General features: G+C 41.5%; 2 protein-coding genes across 3 annotated transcripts in view; one reads left to right on the top strand and one right to left on the bottom strand.

Moving 5' to 3' along the window:
- Positions 1 to 4,029, top strand: part of LOC139274730 (uncharacterized) — a 31,827-nt gene extending 27,798 nt beyond the window's left edge. For both annotated transcript variants that reach the window (XM_070891416.1, XM_070891415.1), the window contains one exon: positions 1,816 to 4,029. In XM_070891416.1, the coding sequence (XP_070747517.1) occupies positions 1,816 to 1,835 (20 nt within the window). In that variant the 3' untranslated portion in view covers positions 1,836 to 4,029. The remainder of the gene's footprint in view (positions 1 to 1,815) is intronic.
- Positions 4,030 to 5,510: 1,481 nt separating this feature from the next.
- The window catches only part of atp6v1ab (ATPase H+ transporting V1 subunit Ab), a 59,946-nt gene continuing 49,430 nt past the window's right edge, over positions 5,511 to 16,026 (bottom strand). Inside the window, exons 11-15 of the mRNA XM_070891791.1 lie at positions 15,346 to 15,409; positions 14,534 to 14,737; positions 12,430 to 12,524; positions 10,923 to 11,094; positions 5,511 to 9,048 (exon numbers count right to left, since the gene is read on the bottom strand). Coding sequence (XP_070747892.1) covers positions 8,956 to 9,048; positions 10,923 to 11,094; positions 12,430 to 12,524; positions 14,534 to 14,737; positions 15,346 to 15,409 — 628 coding nt within the window. The 3' untranslated portion in view covers positions 5,511 to 8,955. The remainder of the gene's footprint in view (positions 9,049 to 10,922; positions 11,095 to 12,429; positions 12,525 to 14,533; positions 14,738 to 15,345; positions 15,410 to 16,026) is intronic.

Below are 16,026 nucleotides of genomic sequence, written 5' to 3'. Positions count from 1 at the left end.
CTCATACCATCAAAGTTACCTTTCTTTAAGTTCAGCACCCGAGTTTCTGAATTAACTGTGTCACTCTATCTTAATAAAGAATTCTACCATATTATGCTCACTCTTCCCTAAGGGGCCTCGCACAAGATTAGTCCTTTCTCATTACACATCACCCAATCTAGGATGGCCAACCCTCTAGTTGGTTCCTCAACATATTGGTCTAGAAAACCATCCTGAAGACACTCCAGGAAATCCATTCCACCATATTGCTACCAGTTTGGTTAGCCCAATCTATATGTAGATTAAAGTCACCCATGATAACTGCTGTATCTTTATTGCACGCATCCTTCATTTCTTGTTTGATATTGTCCCCAACCTCACTACTACTGTTTGGTGGTCTGTACACGACTCCCACTAGCGTTTTCTGCCCTTTGTTATTCCACAGCTCTACGCATAGATTCCACATCATACAAGCTAATGTCCTTCCTTACTATTGCGTTAATTTCCTCTTTAACCAGCAATGCTACCCCACCTCCTTTTCCTTTCTGTCTATCCTTCCTGAATGTTGAATACTCCTGAATGTTGAGTTCCCAGCCTTGGTCACCCTGGAGCCACGTCTCTGTAATCCCAATTATATCATATTCGTTAATAGCTGCCTGTGCAGTTAATTCATCCCCCTTATTACGAACACTCCTCGCATTGAGTCACAGAGCCTTTAGGCTTGTCTTTTTACCACACTTTGTCCTTTTAGAATTTTGCAGTAATCTGGCCCTTTTTGATTTTTGCCTTGGGTTTCTCTGCCCTCCACTTTTACTTTTCTTCTTTCTATCTTTTGCTTCTGCCCCCATAGGTTCCCATCCCCCTCCCCAACAGCTCTAGCAAACACTGCCCCTAGGACATTAGTTCCGGTCCTGCCCAGGTGCAGACCGCTTGGTTTATACTGGTCCCACCTCTCCAGAACCGGTTCCAATGTCCCAGGAATTTGAATCCCTCCCTCCTGCACCATTCCTCAAGCCACATATTCATCTTAGCTATCCTGTTATTTCTACTCTGACTAGCATGTGCACTGGCACCAATCCTGAGATTACTACCTTTGAAGTCCTACTTTTTAATTTAACTCCTAGCTCTCTAAATTCAGTTTGTAGGATCTCATCCAATTGTTTTACCTATATGCACCACGACAACTGGCTGTTCACCCTCCCCCTCCAGAATGACCTGCAGCCGCTCCGAGACATCCTTGATCCTTGCACCAGGGAGGCAACATACCATCCTGGAGTCTTGGTTGCGATCGCAGAAACTTGTTCAAAAATAATATTCTCAGTACTGTGTGAAGGGAGTGGAGTTTGTGGCAGGTTCCAAGAACGATGACTTCAATCTTAATGTTCAGCTGAAAGAAATTGTGACTCATTCATGACTATGTGGGATGGCTGCTCAGATTGAAAAGGCGATCTGTTGTGTGATCAGGACACAAACGGCAGGTCTCCATTAAAAGAAATTACAGGAATGCCTAATCCTTGGGTTAATCACATCTGTACAGTTCATGTCACTGCCTCATACTGCTGGGCTCAGTATCTCAAACATATCTGGCACTCACTTTTTAAACAGAAGTATTCAAATGGAAAATTGAAAAATTATTACTCACAGGCATTTAGTGTCCTTTAACTGCCCATGGTACAGGTTAGGTAAAAATCAATTAACTTGTACATGATGCAGGAAAACCCAGTTTTATTAAGAGCTCCTTTTCTGTAATTATGTAAGCTATACCTGGTATGCTTGCGTTCCACTACAAGACTCTTTGCTGGTTTCTGGTACTAATAACTTTTTATTTTTCTGCAGCTCGAGATGCTCCAACATAGCTCAGAAATAAATGCAACGTTGATCCACTGTCTGAGTTACTTGATATGATGGCTGTTCCTACATTCAGCTTCCCTCCTCTTCATAGAGATTTCTTCAGTGATGTGGATAATTAAACATTAGTATCAATTTTGAGAAGTTTAATACAAAAATAAGAGTCAAAATTAGGAGTGACAGCCACATTATTAAAAGTATTTTACTCTGTATATAGCTACGCTGTACCTGACTTGATGCTGGCAATGGCCGCTCCAAGTGAAACATTTTCCACTCTACTGCTATCCTTCACTTGGGATATTGGATTTACAGGAATGTGGATCTCAGGTGATCCATTCTCACTTCTGGGCTTTCATGTTATCACAATCTTTTACCCATAGCTCTCTCTCTCGTGGAATATGAAAGCTCTACCCTTGCTAGTGCTGCTTTTGCTAAGCCCCAAGATCTACTTGAAATAGGTTTTTATTCCCACGTTCTGCTCGAAAAGCAGATTCATCTTAACAAGCCTGATGAAATAACGATCCTACTGTGTCAGTAAGGTGGATACTTTTAGCAACATAGGAACCATCACTTCGACCTCCTTTTAAGAAACCTAACAAGAAATAAACAATCCAAGCTAGCTGAGAGAAACTTCAAATAAAAACAAAATCAGAATTGGAAATCCACAAATATGATCAGTCTGAACTAATAAAGTTGCACACAAATGACACTGGTCATAACAGATTCAATGTGACCAAGCAAGGGATGGGAAGGGGTTTCTAGAAAAGTAGCCACATACAATAGCTTTCTGTTCATAGTCACCTCTTGGTATGAGCTCAATATGGGAGTTGGCTACAGCGTTGAACACTCGGACAAGCATACCAAGAGGGAGAAAGCTAGAAGCATTCAGTCGATAGGTTTTGAATGTTGCACAGATTTTTTGTAGCATCTAGTCAGTAGCTAATGAACATTGAGCTGTACTGGTTAGTATGGAACGGGGAGTATATAGTGGCATTAGGTGCAAATATAAACAGTATGATATATACCTGCTTTTAGGTTATATGTTGTAAGCAGTTCATCCAGTGTAAAGCATGGTTTCATGTGATGCTTTTAACTTTCATTACAAACTTTCCACTCTTGCTATAACATAGAAAAATACAGCGCAGGAGGCCATTTCGGCTCATCGTGTCTGTGCCGGCCAACAAAGAGCCGCATTGCCCTCAGTCAGGTTACATATAAACCTATGAACAATGGCGGAAAGGTAAAGACCACCCAGCCCACCTCACACAACTGCAACACCCCTTACACTGAAACATTCTACACTCCACCCCAACCGGAGCCATGTGATCCTCTGGGAGAAACAAACAGATAAAAACCCAGGCCAATTTGGGGAAAATAAAAATCTGGGAAAATTCCTCTCCGACCTATCCGGGCGATCAAAACTAGTCCAAATCACCCTGGCTATATTAGATTCCCTGCAGTACTTATATCTGCACCGGCCAACAAGAGGTTATCCAGTCTAATCCCAATTACCAGCTCTAGGTCCTTAACCTTGCAGGTTAAGGCACTTTAAGTGCCCATCCAACCATCTTTTAAATGTGCTGAGGGTTACTGCATCCACCACTCTTCCAGGCCGTGAATTCCAGACCCCTACAATCTTCTGCGTGAAGAAGCCCCCCTCAAATCTTCTCTGAACCTTCCGCCAACCACCTTAAAACTATGCCCTCTCGTAATAGACCCCTCCACCAATGGAAATAGGCCCTTGCTATCCACTATATCCAGGCCCCTCAATATTTTGTACACCTCAATGAGGTCTCCTCGCAACCTCCTCTGGTCAAAACACCACAGAATCTCCCTTGGCTAAGGATTATAGAACAGACGAATGTGATTTAACCACATAAGAACCAAATTCAACAGTGCAGAACATTGTCCTGGTTTACCAGCAACGGAGCAATTCTGAGACAGACGACCAAAGCCTAGCACCAGAATGAGACCCTACATGCGGCTGTGGCTATACTTGTACTAATTATGCATCTGCCTACCATAGCATGGTTTGTTACTTTCGTACCTTCCACATTAAATGTACATATACATTTCATTTCACCACAATTGTTGAATTTATTATTGATCCATCACACACCAAAAGTAAATTGGCAAATTTCAGTTATCTTCCTGAGTTGAGGAGTCCCTGCAGATTTCATGAAAGGAGACTCTGATAATGAGCTTCCTTGACCAGAGTAAATCACAAAGTGAGCTGCAATTAAGCAAAGGGATCAGTGATTCCCCGTGGGAAATCCTGATTTTGTACCTAGAGGGTGAATAAATAATATAAATCTGTTCTCCTTTGAATTCTGTTCACTGAATCATTTTGTATGACAAATATAACTGCACGGCTGGCACTGGAGGAGGCCTCAAGGAATGAGGCTCATTATTTCACACGAGAGTAACCATGACATCTTTTACCACTCCTTTCAGCCCACTATCTCATGTGGTACTGGGTCAGTGTGAAACCAAACCAAATACACCCAAGTCTTGGAATCTTGTGAAAGATTCATGTTAAAGCTGACCTCGTCTATTGAGGCAATGGTATTTGTCACTCAAATATCACTCAATATCCTTTTTGCTGCAGTCATCTCTGAAACACACTCCTTGGCGTTCGGCATGGTGTGGCAGACTTTCTGCATTGTGATGCAGAGGCATGTAGGGGACTCTTCCCACTTACCCTTCACCTGAATTATATGTGTAGAAATCTTCACCGCTTGTGCTCAAGCTTGGTACTCCCTAAATCCATAGGTCTTTCGAAGGGGCATGCAAGAGGCCATGGAGTTGGTGAGGATGGGGAAGTTGCACAGCTGAAGTACCTGACTGCTGCTGACAGGTTCCCCTCCTTCTTCAAGCCATCCCTGAAGACGCACACACAAAATCTTAAGCTGTGTAAGGTCACATCTCTGACAAAATAGTGGCCACTTCAATCCCTCTCTGCTTCATGTCAAATATCAAAGTATGTAGAGTCTAACTGTACTCTCAATTGCCCTTCACCAATCTGCTCTTGGCATTACACCTCCTACTTGCCCAGCTCTCATCCTCTCCTGTGCACCATCTAACACAGTGCAACACTTCATATGCACTCAAATTTTGGAAATTATTATGGGGCTTCCTGTTCCCAGTCCCTAGGATGCTATTCTTTCGAGCCCCACTTCAGCCAGTAGGGCATCGATGGATGGATGCATCAGAAAACCTGGATCCCTTTCAAATACTGACCTCTTCTCATTCCCCAAGGCTGCTCCTTCCTCCTTGCAATCTTTCACATTCTCTGGTGTGGCTTCCGAATGGACAAAATGTTTGTGGCCCTTCAATTAGCTGCAGGCTTTCAAAACAGAGGCAAACTCAACAGTTTTATTGCTGTATACCAGCCCCCAGGCACTGCAGGAAACCTCAACAAGGGTCACATGGATAGGCAGAAGCCCCACCCTGCTACCAACTCACTAATCGGAGCAAACCCCAGCCCTTAACATTAGTTCCTGAGAAGGAAGTGCTGATCGGTCCGCAGATCTTTGAATAGCCTTTTCTTCCAATTATCACCTTCCTACATTACTGGCATCAGACACCATTTTAATATCTTCAAGATCATTTTGTACATATGGCAAACAGTAAAGGTCCCAGGGCTGATTCCGAGGCCACTGCAGAGCACTGGACACCATTGCAACTTTTTATTCGTTTTTATTTTTTACAATTTTGCACAATGACCCAACAAATATGAAAAATGTAACCATCCTGTGCACACAGAAATCATTTACTGAGCAGTGAAATTTACCATCGTCAAAACTGGAAAAAATACCGCAATTATTGCCTTAACATTAATCACAATGTACAGTTGCATCGTTGCTTTAATTCCCAATATATTCTAATACCTGTTGCAGCAAGATAATTATTAATTACACCCACATTTCATTGCTATTTGCTGCATTACAAGGTTTTTGACATGAATTCTATTAGAGGGAATGACTGAAGTACAGTGACTGTCCATTTTCACACAACAGGAAGCAGAATTACATGCATTTACTGCTTATGAAAATGGTGTTATTTGAAGAAACCATCTTCTCTGTTGCAGATGTGTAGAATGTCCTCCATATGCTGCAGACCTTCATCTCTGGAGTTGCTTGTCCTTTCTTGCTAAAGCTCCAACATTTCAGGCACTAGTAAGCAGAGAGCACTGCCTTGCTTCTTTTGAACTTTTTCAAAAGGAATTTGAAAGTGTTCAAATCATCTTCAAAAAAGGAGCCATTGCATTATTTTTGGGGAAAAAAATGCTATTTGAAATGCTAAGAGCCAAATTCAAGATTATTTACAAAATAGGCTTTAACATTTTCTTTGCTTTTCAGAGGACAAAATGGATTGTGGACATTTAGAAGTGGTTCAAAGTTAAAATCAATAAACAACTGCATATGACTGATGAACCGATCAGAGTTAGACTCCTTCAATCAATTTCAAACAAAAATAATGTAGACTACTTTCTAATTTCCATAATGATTACAAGGATTGCACAATTAAAAAAATATTGGTAAGCTCAAATTGGTCATCAGAATTGAACTGAAAGCAGTTAAATCTAGAAATCTCAAATATTGCATAACTAATAGAAGATTTACAATATAAATTAGTTTTTTTGATAATTTATCTAACTGGCACAAGAGCTTTAATGCATTGCAACGGCCTTAATATTCGTGAAGACTCAAAAATAAAATAATTGCATGTTAATCATGATAATGAACCCTCTAAGTTTTGTGTTGGAATACAGGACTTCAAGAGATTAACCTATTCTAACATGCACTGAAACATTAGCATTATACTAGTTCCATGCATTTATTAAAGAGCAGTGAATATTTTCCAAACTAAACTATGCTGCAATTTCCTTCCCAACTCCAGGAGTTATGCTCTAATCTGGCTTCCCCACCCCCTATGGGCATCATAATGAACAGTTACAAATATCAAACTTAGAGTAGCAGGAATATGAAATCATTTATAACACCAAAGCAATGCATTAGTAGGCAAACTCACAAGATGTATCCCTATGAGAACTGAACAATTTGTAATCATTATTTGTGCACATACTTTAACCATACTTAACTGGAATAGTAATGGAATAGGATTCTCACTCTGATAACAGCTATTCAGTCGTTCCATTAGACAAACTAGTAATGCAGATAATCTAATCTCCTGGAAGGCAACATTGCATCAGTTATCTCCAAAATAAAATACCCTTTTATAGGATTGAAGATTATGTAACAATGCTAAACACAGACAGACTAGAATACCTCACTCAACTCAGACCATTGATGCAACTAGCTTACCCCACAGTGCAGCACTTCAGACACAGATCCAGTCACACCTCAAAAACCAGATTGTCTTGTGAAAACAGAAAACGTTATCCACACCTGGAAACATTCTGGGCCAAGGGTCAGGGACCATGCTCTTGGGAGGTGTAACAATGATTCTGAGGACAAGAAAAGTGCTTGAAAAATAAAATAGAAGTGGAGTTATTAAAAAAAAACACATTCCACATAAGTAGGAGCACTAACACCAATCCGGTGTTTGAACTGGTAACACTGGCAAGTACAATGTACCACACAGTTTCTGCTCATTTCAAAACCCCTCCCTAAGCCCACCTTTCTGGTTTACAAACCTTACTTGAACCTTACAGGAAAACCTTAGCTTCATTGCATTCTTCCTTACCATGTCAATTTTTCTCTTAACTTCTTTGATTCTGTTTTCTGGCCCACATCATTAACTTGTACATGACCATCCACTTCTCGACTATCTTTCAGCAGGAAAGCAACAGAATTGGTTATTGAGCATATTTCTGATCAACTGTACTTTTTTTAGACCTGACTCCACACATGACTCTCTTAACCTGATGCAGTATTCGGTACCGATGGCTTCCTGAACCTCTCTCTGTGCACGCAACTTGCCCTAGAATCAGTTTCACAATCCAATAAAAGCAAGTTTATTATAAACTCTTGTGGACTGACCCTTTTAAAATCACGGATTGACAGGCTCTGTTGAGAACAGCCAAGTGTTTGGCTCTTCGGTTTCACAAGGATGAAGATGTTTTGCTTTCTATTGAAAAGCCTCCCAAAGATCCAAGTTAAGAAAATTTTGAGTTTAACTAAGAAAAGCAGTTAGTCTGAATTTCACACGCAAATCAAAGCAGACTCAAAGCTCAACACATATTGTACATGAGGCTAGAGCAAGAGCTTTATCCAAAATTCCACTGTAGATCAAGGTAGAGAAGGATGCAAAGCTTACATAACTAAGTCCTAGAACCTAGCCTTCAGCTGTTTTATTTAATTTGCAGTACAAGCTATCTTTGGTTCTGTTGCAAGGTTTGAAATTGGTGTTGCACAGGACTAGCCGAGTTTCTTTGCTCACTAATGAAAAATCTAAAAGCTAAATTCTGTCGAGCTAAATTTTTCATGCATCTCATCAGTGTCCATTAGCATCAGTTGCTAGTGATGCTGGTAGGATTGGAGCTGGTATTCCCGCTCACTGTTACATCATTCCCCCTTCCCTAAGGTAGCTTTGTTCTGGCAAAAAAAAGGTCACACGAGAGTTTCTTCACACATCAAGAATCGTTTCAAAGTTGATCTTGTACTTCATGCCAAAACAGGATTACTTCTGAATGTTTTGAATCCAAGGTAAGACTAGAGCTTTACGATTGCAATAGTGCAGATAACTATTTTGAATATATACAGAGGCTTATGTATACATGGACATCTTACAGCGCATATATGCCATTGACTTACATTTAAAAAATAAAGGTGATCACATTTGGTTCTGCAATGATTTAAAAGTGAACTTGGCCTGTGAGTTACAGGAAACCAAGGGTGTACAATACCAGTTATGGCAGAGACACAATACTGACTTGTTTTCACTACTGGTAAGCAGATCCCACACTTATACAAACACATCCAGAATAAACTAGGTCTATCAAACTCCATCTGAATGTTGAAACAATGACTGTACATCGAATACATCAAAACATTTAAGATGTTCAATGTAGAAAAGGAATGCAAGAACACAAAAAAAAACAACACAGCTATAAATACTGGGCAAACCGGGTTTCGTTTCAAGTATTCTCAGAGACAACTAGTTTTAGTCTTCTAGACTACGGAATGCAGTTTGCATGTCTTCAAAAAGTTGCATGTAGTCTGCCTTGAGTTTTGCCTCTCCATCCTTTACTGGGTCCTGGAAGGAAAGCATGCACACATATTAATATATGCCTTTAAGACCAAAAGACACATTTGCATTGAGTGTCAAGTCATTTCAACAAGCAAGGTCACGTTTAATATCACATTCACTGTTCAATCATTTATGAATGGCTTTGGGACACCCCGGGGTTGTGAGTGGCGCTATGTAACTGCAAGTTCTTCAGGTAGTGTGTGTGTGGTTGGCACGCACTAAATGAATAAACAGCCCAAAACCTCGCTTGGAGTACATTTCAGCTTCGCATAGCATGGCATTTTGGTCGGATCTACTTCTTCTTTGATTACTGCAATTCTGCCATACTGAGCTGCTCTTCAGAAACATTGCCACAGATAGCTCGCTACACAGAACTAAACAGCAAAGATCAGCTCCTCTTGCCTTTGAATAGCAAATACTATTGTTTCATAACATGAAGGCATCCTGACCTTTCAGACTCTGCCTAGTTTCATAAATATTACACCCATATCATTGCATAGTAACATGGGACCTCAGACAACACGCATCAGTGTATTGAATGGGCAGCTGGGTGATTGCAATAGGGGTTGCTGTACATACCAACTAAAGCTTAGCGAAAGCAGTAGGCTCACATAATAACTACCAAGGAGAAAGTGTGCAGAGTTACATTTTCACAGTTGATGACACCCTTCCCATTATTGGCCCTTCCCCCAGTGAGCAAAATCATTGGTGTACAACCAAACCAGAGGGGGCTTATTTAATAGCCTTCGGGTGGCTGAGGTTTAGTCTAGGTTGATTCCACTCTACATGTATGTAATGAAGTATAGAGACCAAGAGGTCAACACTGGTGATTTTCTGACCCGTGCTTCTCACTGGAAACGCAGAACTAGCCCTAATCCTTTACAAGAATATACATGGGGTGGGGGGTGGTGTCTAATATACCACATGCTTTTCCACATTGAAATGGATTCTACTTTTTAAAAATGGTACACTCTGAGGTTGTACAAAGTTTGAATTACCAGTAGCTCCAGAATCGCCTTGGAAAACCACATCCATTGAGCCCACAGAAGAATCAAACTATTACTAAGAATGAAGAGACCCACTGGGTAGAGCCCCACTTTAGACATCTCGGGTATGGGGTTCGACTCCTGCCCAGACTGATGGAATGAAAGTCTCCTCCATTTGTAGGATGCAACTGACCCTAGAAAACAGGTAGGCATTCTCAGGCCAGTTTTGATCAGGGATGGGCTCAAAATAATGTCCCAAATTAGCTTAAATTTTCAGTTTCACTCAGAGGTTGCTGGACAGCTGGTGGGGAAAATTGAAAATGTCAGTGGTCGGGGGGGGGGGGGGGGGGGAAGAAAGGCAGGAAATGAGCCATAATGTTGGAAAAACTACAGGGAGTGTTACTCCATGGTTGGCTGTACTATATATAACTTGAGTGCTTGATGACAGTACTAAAAGCCTGAAATGGGAAAGTGCTCTCTTTTCCACTGCAAACAATCCCACCATAAGAAAACTGCATGCCCTACTCCACACCAGAAATACGATCATCAGGCATCGTAACTCCTTACAATCACCCTTCCTTGAATTTTATTTGCTCGAGGAAAAAAAAGAGGCTTTGATGAAGGGACTAAATTTCCCAACAGTAACCACTTGGAGCAAAGAGCTGTTTGTGCTGTGTTGCATCACGTTCCCTCAGACCAACTGGCCTCAGCCATGACCCATAGCCACAACGGAGAGAAGAGAATAGTCTCAACGTGGTGAAGCAATAGGCTGAAGTCATGTTCCCTCTCCTTCCCACTACTCTATTGAGCAGCTAGGTCATTAGCAGTGTGATGAACAGACATACAAGCACCCAGGACGGTGTGGTAGAATCCATGCTTATTCTAACCAGTTACCTTGAATTTCATGGAGCTCAGCCTGTACAGAATCTCGCCCATGTGCTCACGGATAATTGACCACGTGATCTTATTATCACTTTGAGCAGTCGACTCCACTGCATGACGAGCCATATCATAGAAGCCAATCATATTTGACAGCATACCAACAGTTTTGTAGAACGGGCAAAAGCTTGGGGGAAAAAAAAAAATCAGAACAGCTTTGTTAGAATACAATGGGCAACACAATTTTGATGGCTATTTCAAAATTATTTTGTACTACGCTTTGGCAATTCTGTGAAATCTTGCTCAGCCAAATTCACAAGTATCACTTGAGAGCAACTCCAATATCCTCTCCACCATGAGCCACCTCCTCAGATATTCTTCCACCAGACCTTCCATAATCACCTCACACAGTAAAGTGCATTTTTTTGTCCAAAATCAAGGCTACCACAGTCCACTAGCCACACTCCTGCCCTCCATCACCTGAGCTCTTTCCCCCACACAATACTGTTACCACCCCCTCTATCCCAGCCCTCAAAATCACATGAAATAAACAACTAATTTCCTCAATCCCGTTCCATCCAAGCTCCTGCTGACCCAACCTTCATTCCTCAACCCCTTGCTCACTGACAAACCTGTCCCCTATTTCCTTCAGAACTATAATCACAATCCTTCTTTTAAAAAAAGCAACCCTCAACTATTCCATTCTCAAACTTCAATTGGGATAAAATTCCCATATCCAGCACTTCCAACTCAAGCAACATGAAGGGTCAGACAATGTACAACAGTGAGGATTACAAGAACTCTTTAGCTCTAGGATTTCAAAGAGGAATACAAGTTCTCCCCAATATGAACTTCAACTCATTTCCTCACAGAAGCTGAACACAGTAGGCTGTAGTCTCATTCACCAACACGAACATTGCCACTTCAGATAACCTGCATACACCCCATAGCTGCCCCATTCACCAACACAACCACCAGTTCTGACAGCCTGGACACCAATCTGAAAAAGTACGGGACAAATGCGATGTACTCACTCAGATTGTCTCTCTTTTAATGTGCTGGTGCACATGGCAACTCCAAGCTCCCTGAATTACCAGTCCTCCCCTCCCAAATATACCAAGTCAACGCCCAGTTCTCTGCCAATAATGCTAAGCAACTGATGACCTGAACGTGCTCGTATTACCAACACCCACCTCTGGCAAGGTCTTTCTCCAAGAGGGACTCATTGGAGCACTGTTATTGCTCTAAGAACTTTGTGAGGCTACAGCAAGATAAACTATATGGCTTTTCTGGCTGTACATTAAACCACCGAGTGCCTTCAATAGCACCGCGAGTCAGGAACTATCAAATCCACATCTCACCACTCGCCTTTAGTATGCAACAAATACACATATGCTGTAAATGATTAACTATTAAAAATACTAACAGGGTAGCAATTTAAACAGGAGATATTCTCAATTCAAACAAGGCATTAGAGTACGAACGTATTTGCTGAGAGGGGAAAACATGGGAGAACATTTACCGGTCGTAAGGAGTGTATCCATTCTGCTGCAGGAAATCATCCTTTATCAACTTTGCCACCTCCAAAGTTATTTTGTCGGTCTCCGCCAGTGATGCCTGCACAAAGATTTAGACACTTGAAATGAGCAACCAAACAGAGGGAAATCTGCCATTAAACCGTGCATCAGCAGACCCAAATTTAATTTTCAAGTATAACATATCTTGGAGTAAAGCCAGAGAGAAATTACACAAAAACCCCATTACCCACATAAAAACACAAGTGCCCAGTCACCTGAAAATAGACACAAAGGAAACATAATTGTTTAAAATATAACATTTGACATTTGCACTGCACAGGACATTCCTGAAGTACCTCAGGGTCCAAAGCTGGTAGTTTCATTCCATGAAATGGACACAGAAATGAAGCAGTCTCGCCAGTCAGTCAGCACAAATGTTCCAACCGCATCAAAACAGTTGGCAGCGGAGACAAGAAAGATTCAGACTGCTGTCTGGAACAATTATTTCAATAGTATTAATCAATTCAATTAAAAAAATCCCCTTTAGGGCAAGAATGCCTAAACCCACAGCTTTTGAGAGCCCCATGAACGTGTGCCTTGGAGCCTCAGATAAAGTTCAATTCACGTACTTATTAATTGTCAATGTCTCAAGTTGCTGTTAGCAATAGATCTCTGTGTTCTGACTTGCGATTCATCCACCAATGAGGCCCTTTCCAAACCTCCAGTCCCATGAAATTCAAATTGGACAAACCAGTGAACGCAAAAAGGACTTCGCTGCCTGGGTTTCAAGGGCTGCAGATGCCTATAAAGATGCAGGTTGAATGCATCTGTTTCAAGGAGCTACTGCATTCCCATTCCGATAAGAACAAGACTGTGCGGAGAAAACAGCCTCACCTCCTGCCGATAGCAGACTGGTTTGCGCAACAGTAATACTGGCAGCTGTCTGATATGTTGTGTAACCTCCAGGGCACCCAAAAATTAGCTACTGTGGTAAGCTATTAACTTTAAGGCTGTTTAAATCAATGCAATGGAATGCTGACTTTACAAGGCAATTCTATGCTATTCAGTAGAAAAAGCTCCAAATCACTTCATAGCCAATCAATTACTTTTGAAGTATAGTCACTGCTGTAGAGAAAAACAGTAACCAAACTGGACACAGCAAGATCACGCAGACAGCATTCAGATGGATGACAAGTTATTTTTTTTAAAAGCAGTGTTGGTTGAGGGAAAAAATATTGACCAGGACACCAGAGAACTCCCCTGCGCTTCTTCGAAATAGTGCCATGGGATCTTATATCCAACCAAGAGGGCAGACGGGGCCTCAGTTTAACATTTCATCCAAAAGACGGCCCCTCCGACAATGCAGCGCCCCCCTCGGTGCTGCATCAAATTGTCAGCTTAGATTGTGTACTCAGGTACTGGAGTGGGACGGAGGCGAGAGGCCACAAAGTGGGCCAAACAGACCTGTGGAGCATGCTAAATGTTATACAAACTGGCATGTGATCAGTGCCAATCTCAGCAGAGTTGCCAACTTGAAAATTAACAGTGTGCTGGGCCAATATTTTTTCACTCAACCAACACTGCTTTAAAAAAAAATGAACTTGTCATCTATCTGAATGCTGTCTGAGCGATCTTGCTGTGTGCACTTTGGTTACCGTTTCTCTACAGCAGCGACTAGACTGCAAAAGTAATTAATTGGCTGTAAAGTGATTAAATGAAACAGTGGAAGCTGTATACGAAGGGCAACAAGTCAATTCACTCAACAATAGTGTATTTATACAGCACCTTTAACATAGTAAAACGTCCCATGGCACTTCACAGGAGCTATTATCAAACAAAATTTGACACCGAGCCACATGAAGGAGATATTAGGACAATGACTAAAAGCTTGGTCAAAGAGGTAGGTTTTAAGAGCTAGAGGGGTTTATGGAGAGAATTGCAGTCAGTTTGTCCGTTCAAATCAACAGCAAACTCAGGTAGCTATGCTGTTGGGGTCTGGATTTTGCATGTTCTAGTGGGGACAGTTGTAATTAGAACGGTTTTGTGCAACGTGATGCTTCCCAATTCCACACTGGGGCTCACAAAACAACATTCGAGAAGCCTACTCACTTTTCCAACAAGCTGAACAATTTCCGCCAGGTCCTCCTCTTCCTGCAGAATCTCTTTAGCTTTGGTCCTCAGTGGCACGAACTCGGTGAAGTGCTTCTCATAGTACTCGTCCAGAGCGCGCGTGTACTTACTGTAGCTGATCAGCCAGTTGACTGAAGGGAAGTGTTTGCGCTGCGCCAATTTCTTATCCAAGCCCCAAAATACCTTGAGGAGAGAGAAAAAAAAACAGCTTTCAAAATGTCTCTGTTCCTTTATGGAAAAGCTCACCAGCCGACATTGGCTCATGAGAGGGAATGAAAAGGGGGTCGAGGGGGAAGTAATTGTAAAAGAGGACTTCAGTAATGTTTAAGTTTAGTATTCTCTCTAAATAATCCCAGCCCAACTTGCAAATAGCGCACGATTCTGTGAATTCAGACCCCTTGACGCGCTGTACTGGGGCGAAGGACAATCATATATTGTTTTGGAGTGGGTGAGCCTCAAGAGAAATCGCATGAGTTGTATACAGGACAAGCCAGGCAGGTGCACAATAGTGCTGGAGTTTGGATACCTACCCCTTCATCACACTAATGGGACTTAATAAAGATCCAAATGATTGCAAGAATTAAGAAACTGCCAACTACCTCATCCCTAGAAAAATTAAAAATAACCTATTGAGTACATTGGGTCACATTCAATTACAATGAGTCTGCTTGAACATTTGTTTTAGTTGATAAAAATAGATTAATTATACTTCAATTTGTTGACTGTTGCCAAGAGGAGTGATGCAATCCAAAGGCATGGAGGAGGAGAAGAGGTTTAAGTTGTTTCAGTACCTGTACGATACCAAGAGTAGCTGATGTCACAGGATCGGAGAAATCACCACCAGGGGGAGACACACTGAAATAGAAGACAAAATGAGTTCAGGGGTGAAGAAATCAGCTGATGATTTCAGTGGTCAGCTGTTCTTGAATGCATCTTCAATTATAGTTGGGCTGAAGGAAGTATTTGAAATAACAACTAAAGAGTAGGTAGAGAGCGAGCGAGTGAGAATGTGAGTGAAAGGACGAGCGAAAGAAAACGAGAGCGAGAGAAAGAGCGAGTGTGAGAGAATGAGAGCGAGAGAGCAAGAGGAGAATAAAGCGAGAGAAAGAGAGAGAGAAAATGTATACATACAATTATTGAGTGTTCTGAAATATTGTAAAGAAAAGGTTTTAGCACGAAAATATGTTAAACAATTAGATTTAGGATATTCTCAGATTATGAAAACAGTTCACAATCAGCAAGCTTTAGAAGATCTGGAGCGGTATGTTGGAATAAGTTCTCTCTCATTCTCTAATTATCTAATTATCACCTACCTTTCAGTGTGACACAGTCTATAGATTGGACACTAATACAGTGTCTAATACTGTGTTGGAAATTTGAAGGAGTGCCACATGCCATGGCCCTCATTTCTTTCTAGCGGGATTTTAAAGTTTGCAGAGGGAACTGTACACAGCTGCCTGATGGGTGACTGC

This window comes from Pristiophorus japonicus, chromosome 10, assembly GCF_044704955.1.
Source record: "Pristiophorus japonicus isolate sPriJap1 chromosome 10, sPriJap1.hap1, whole genome shotgun sequence".
NCBI classification, from domain to species: domain Eukaryota; kingdom Metazoa; phylum Chordata; class Chondrichthyes; family Pristiophoridae; genus Pristiophorus; species Pristiophorus japonicus.
The sequence above is the reverse complement of the archived record's forward strand: the minus strand, read 5'-3'. Positions and strand labels throughout refer to the sequence as shown.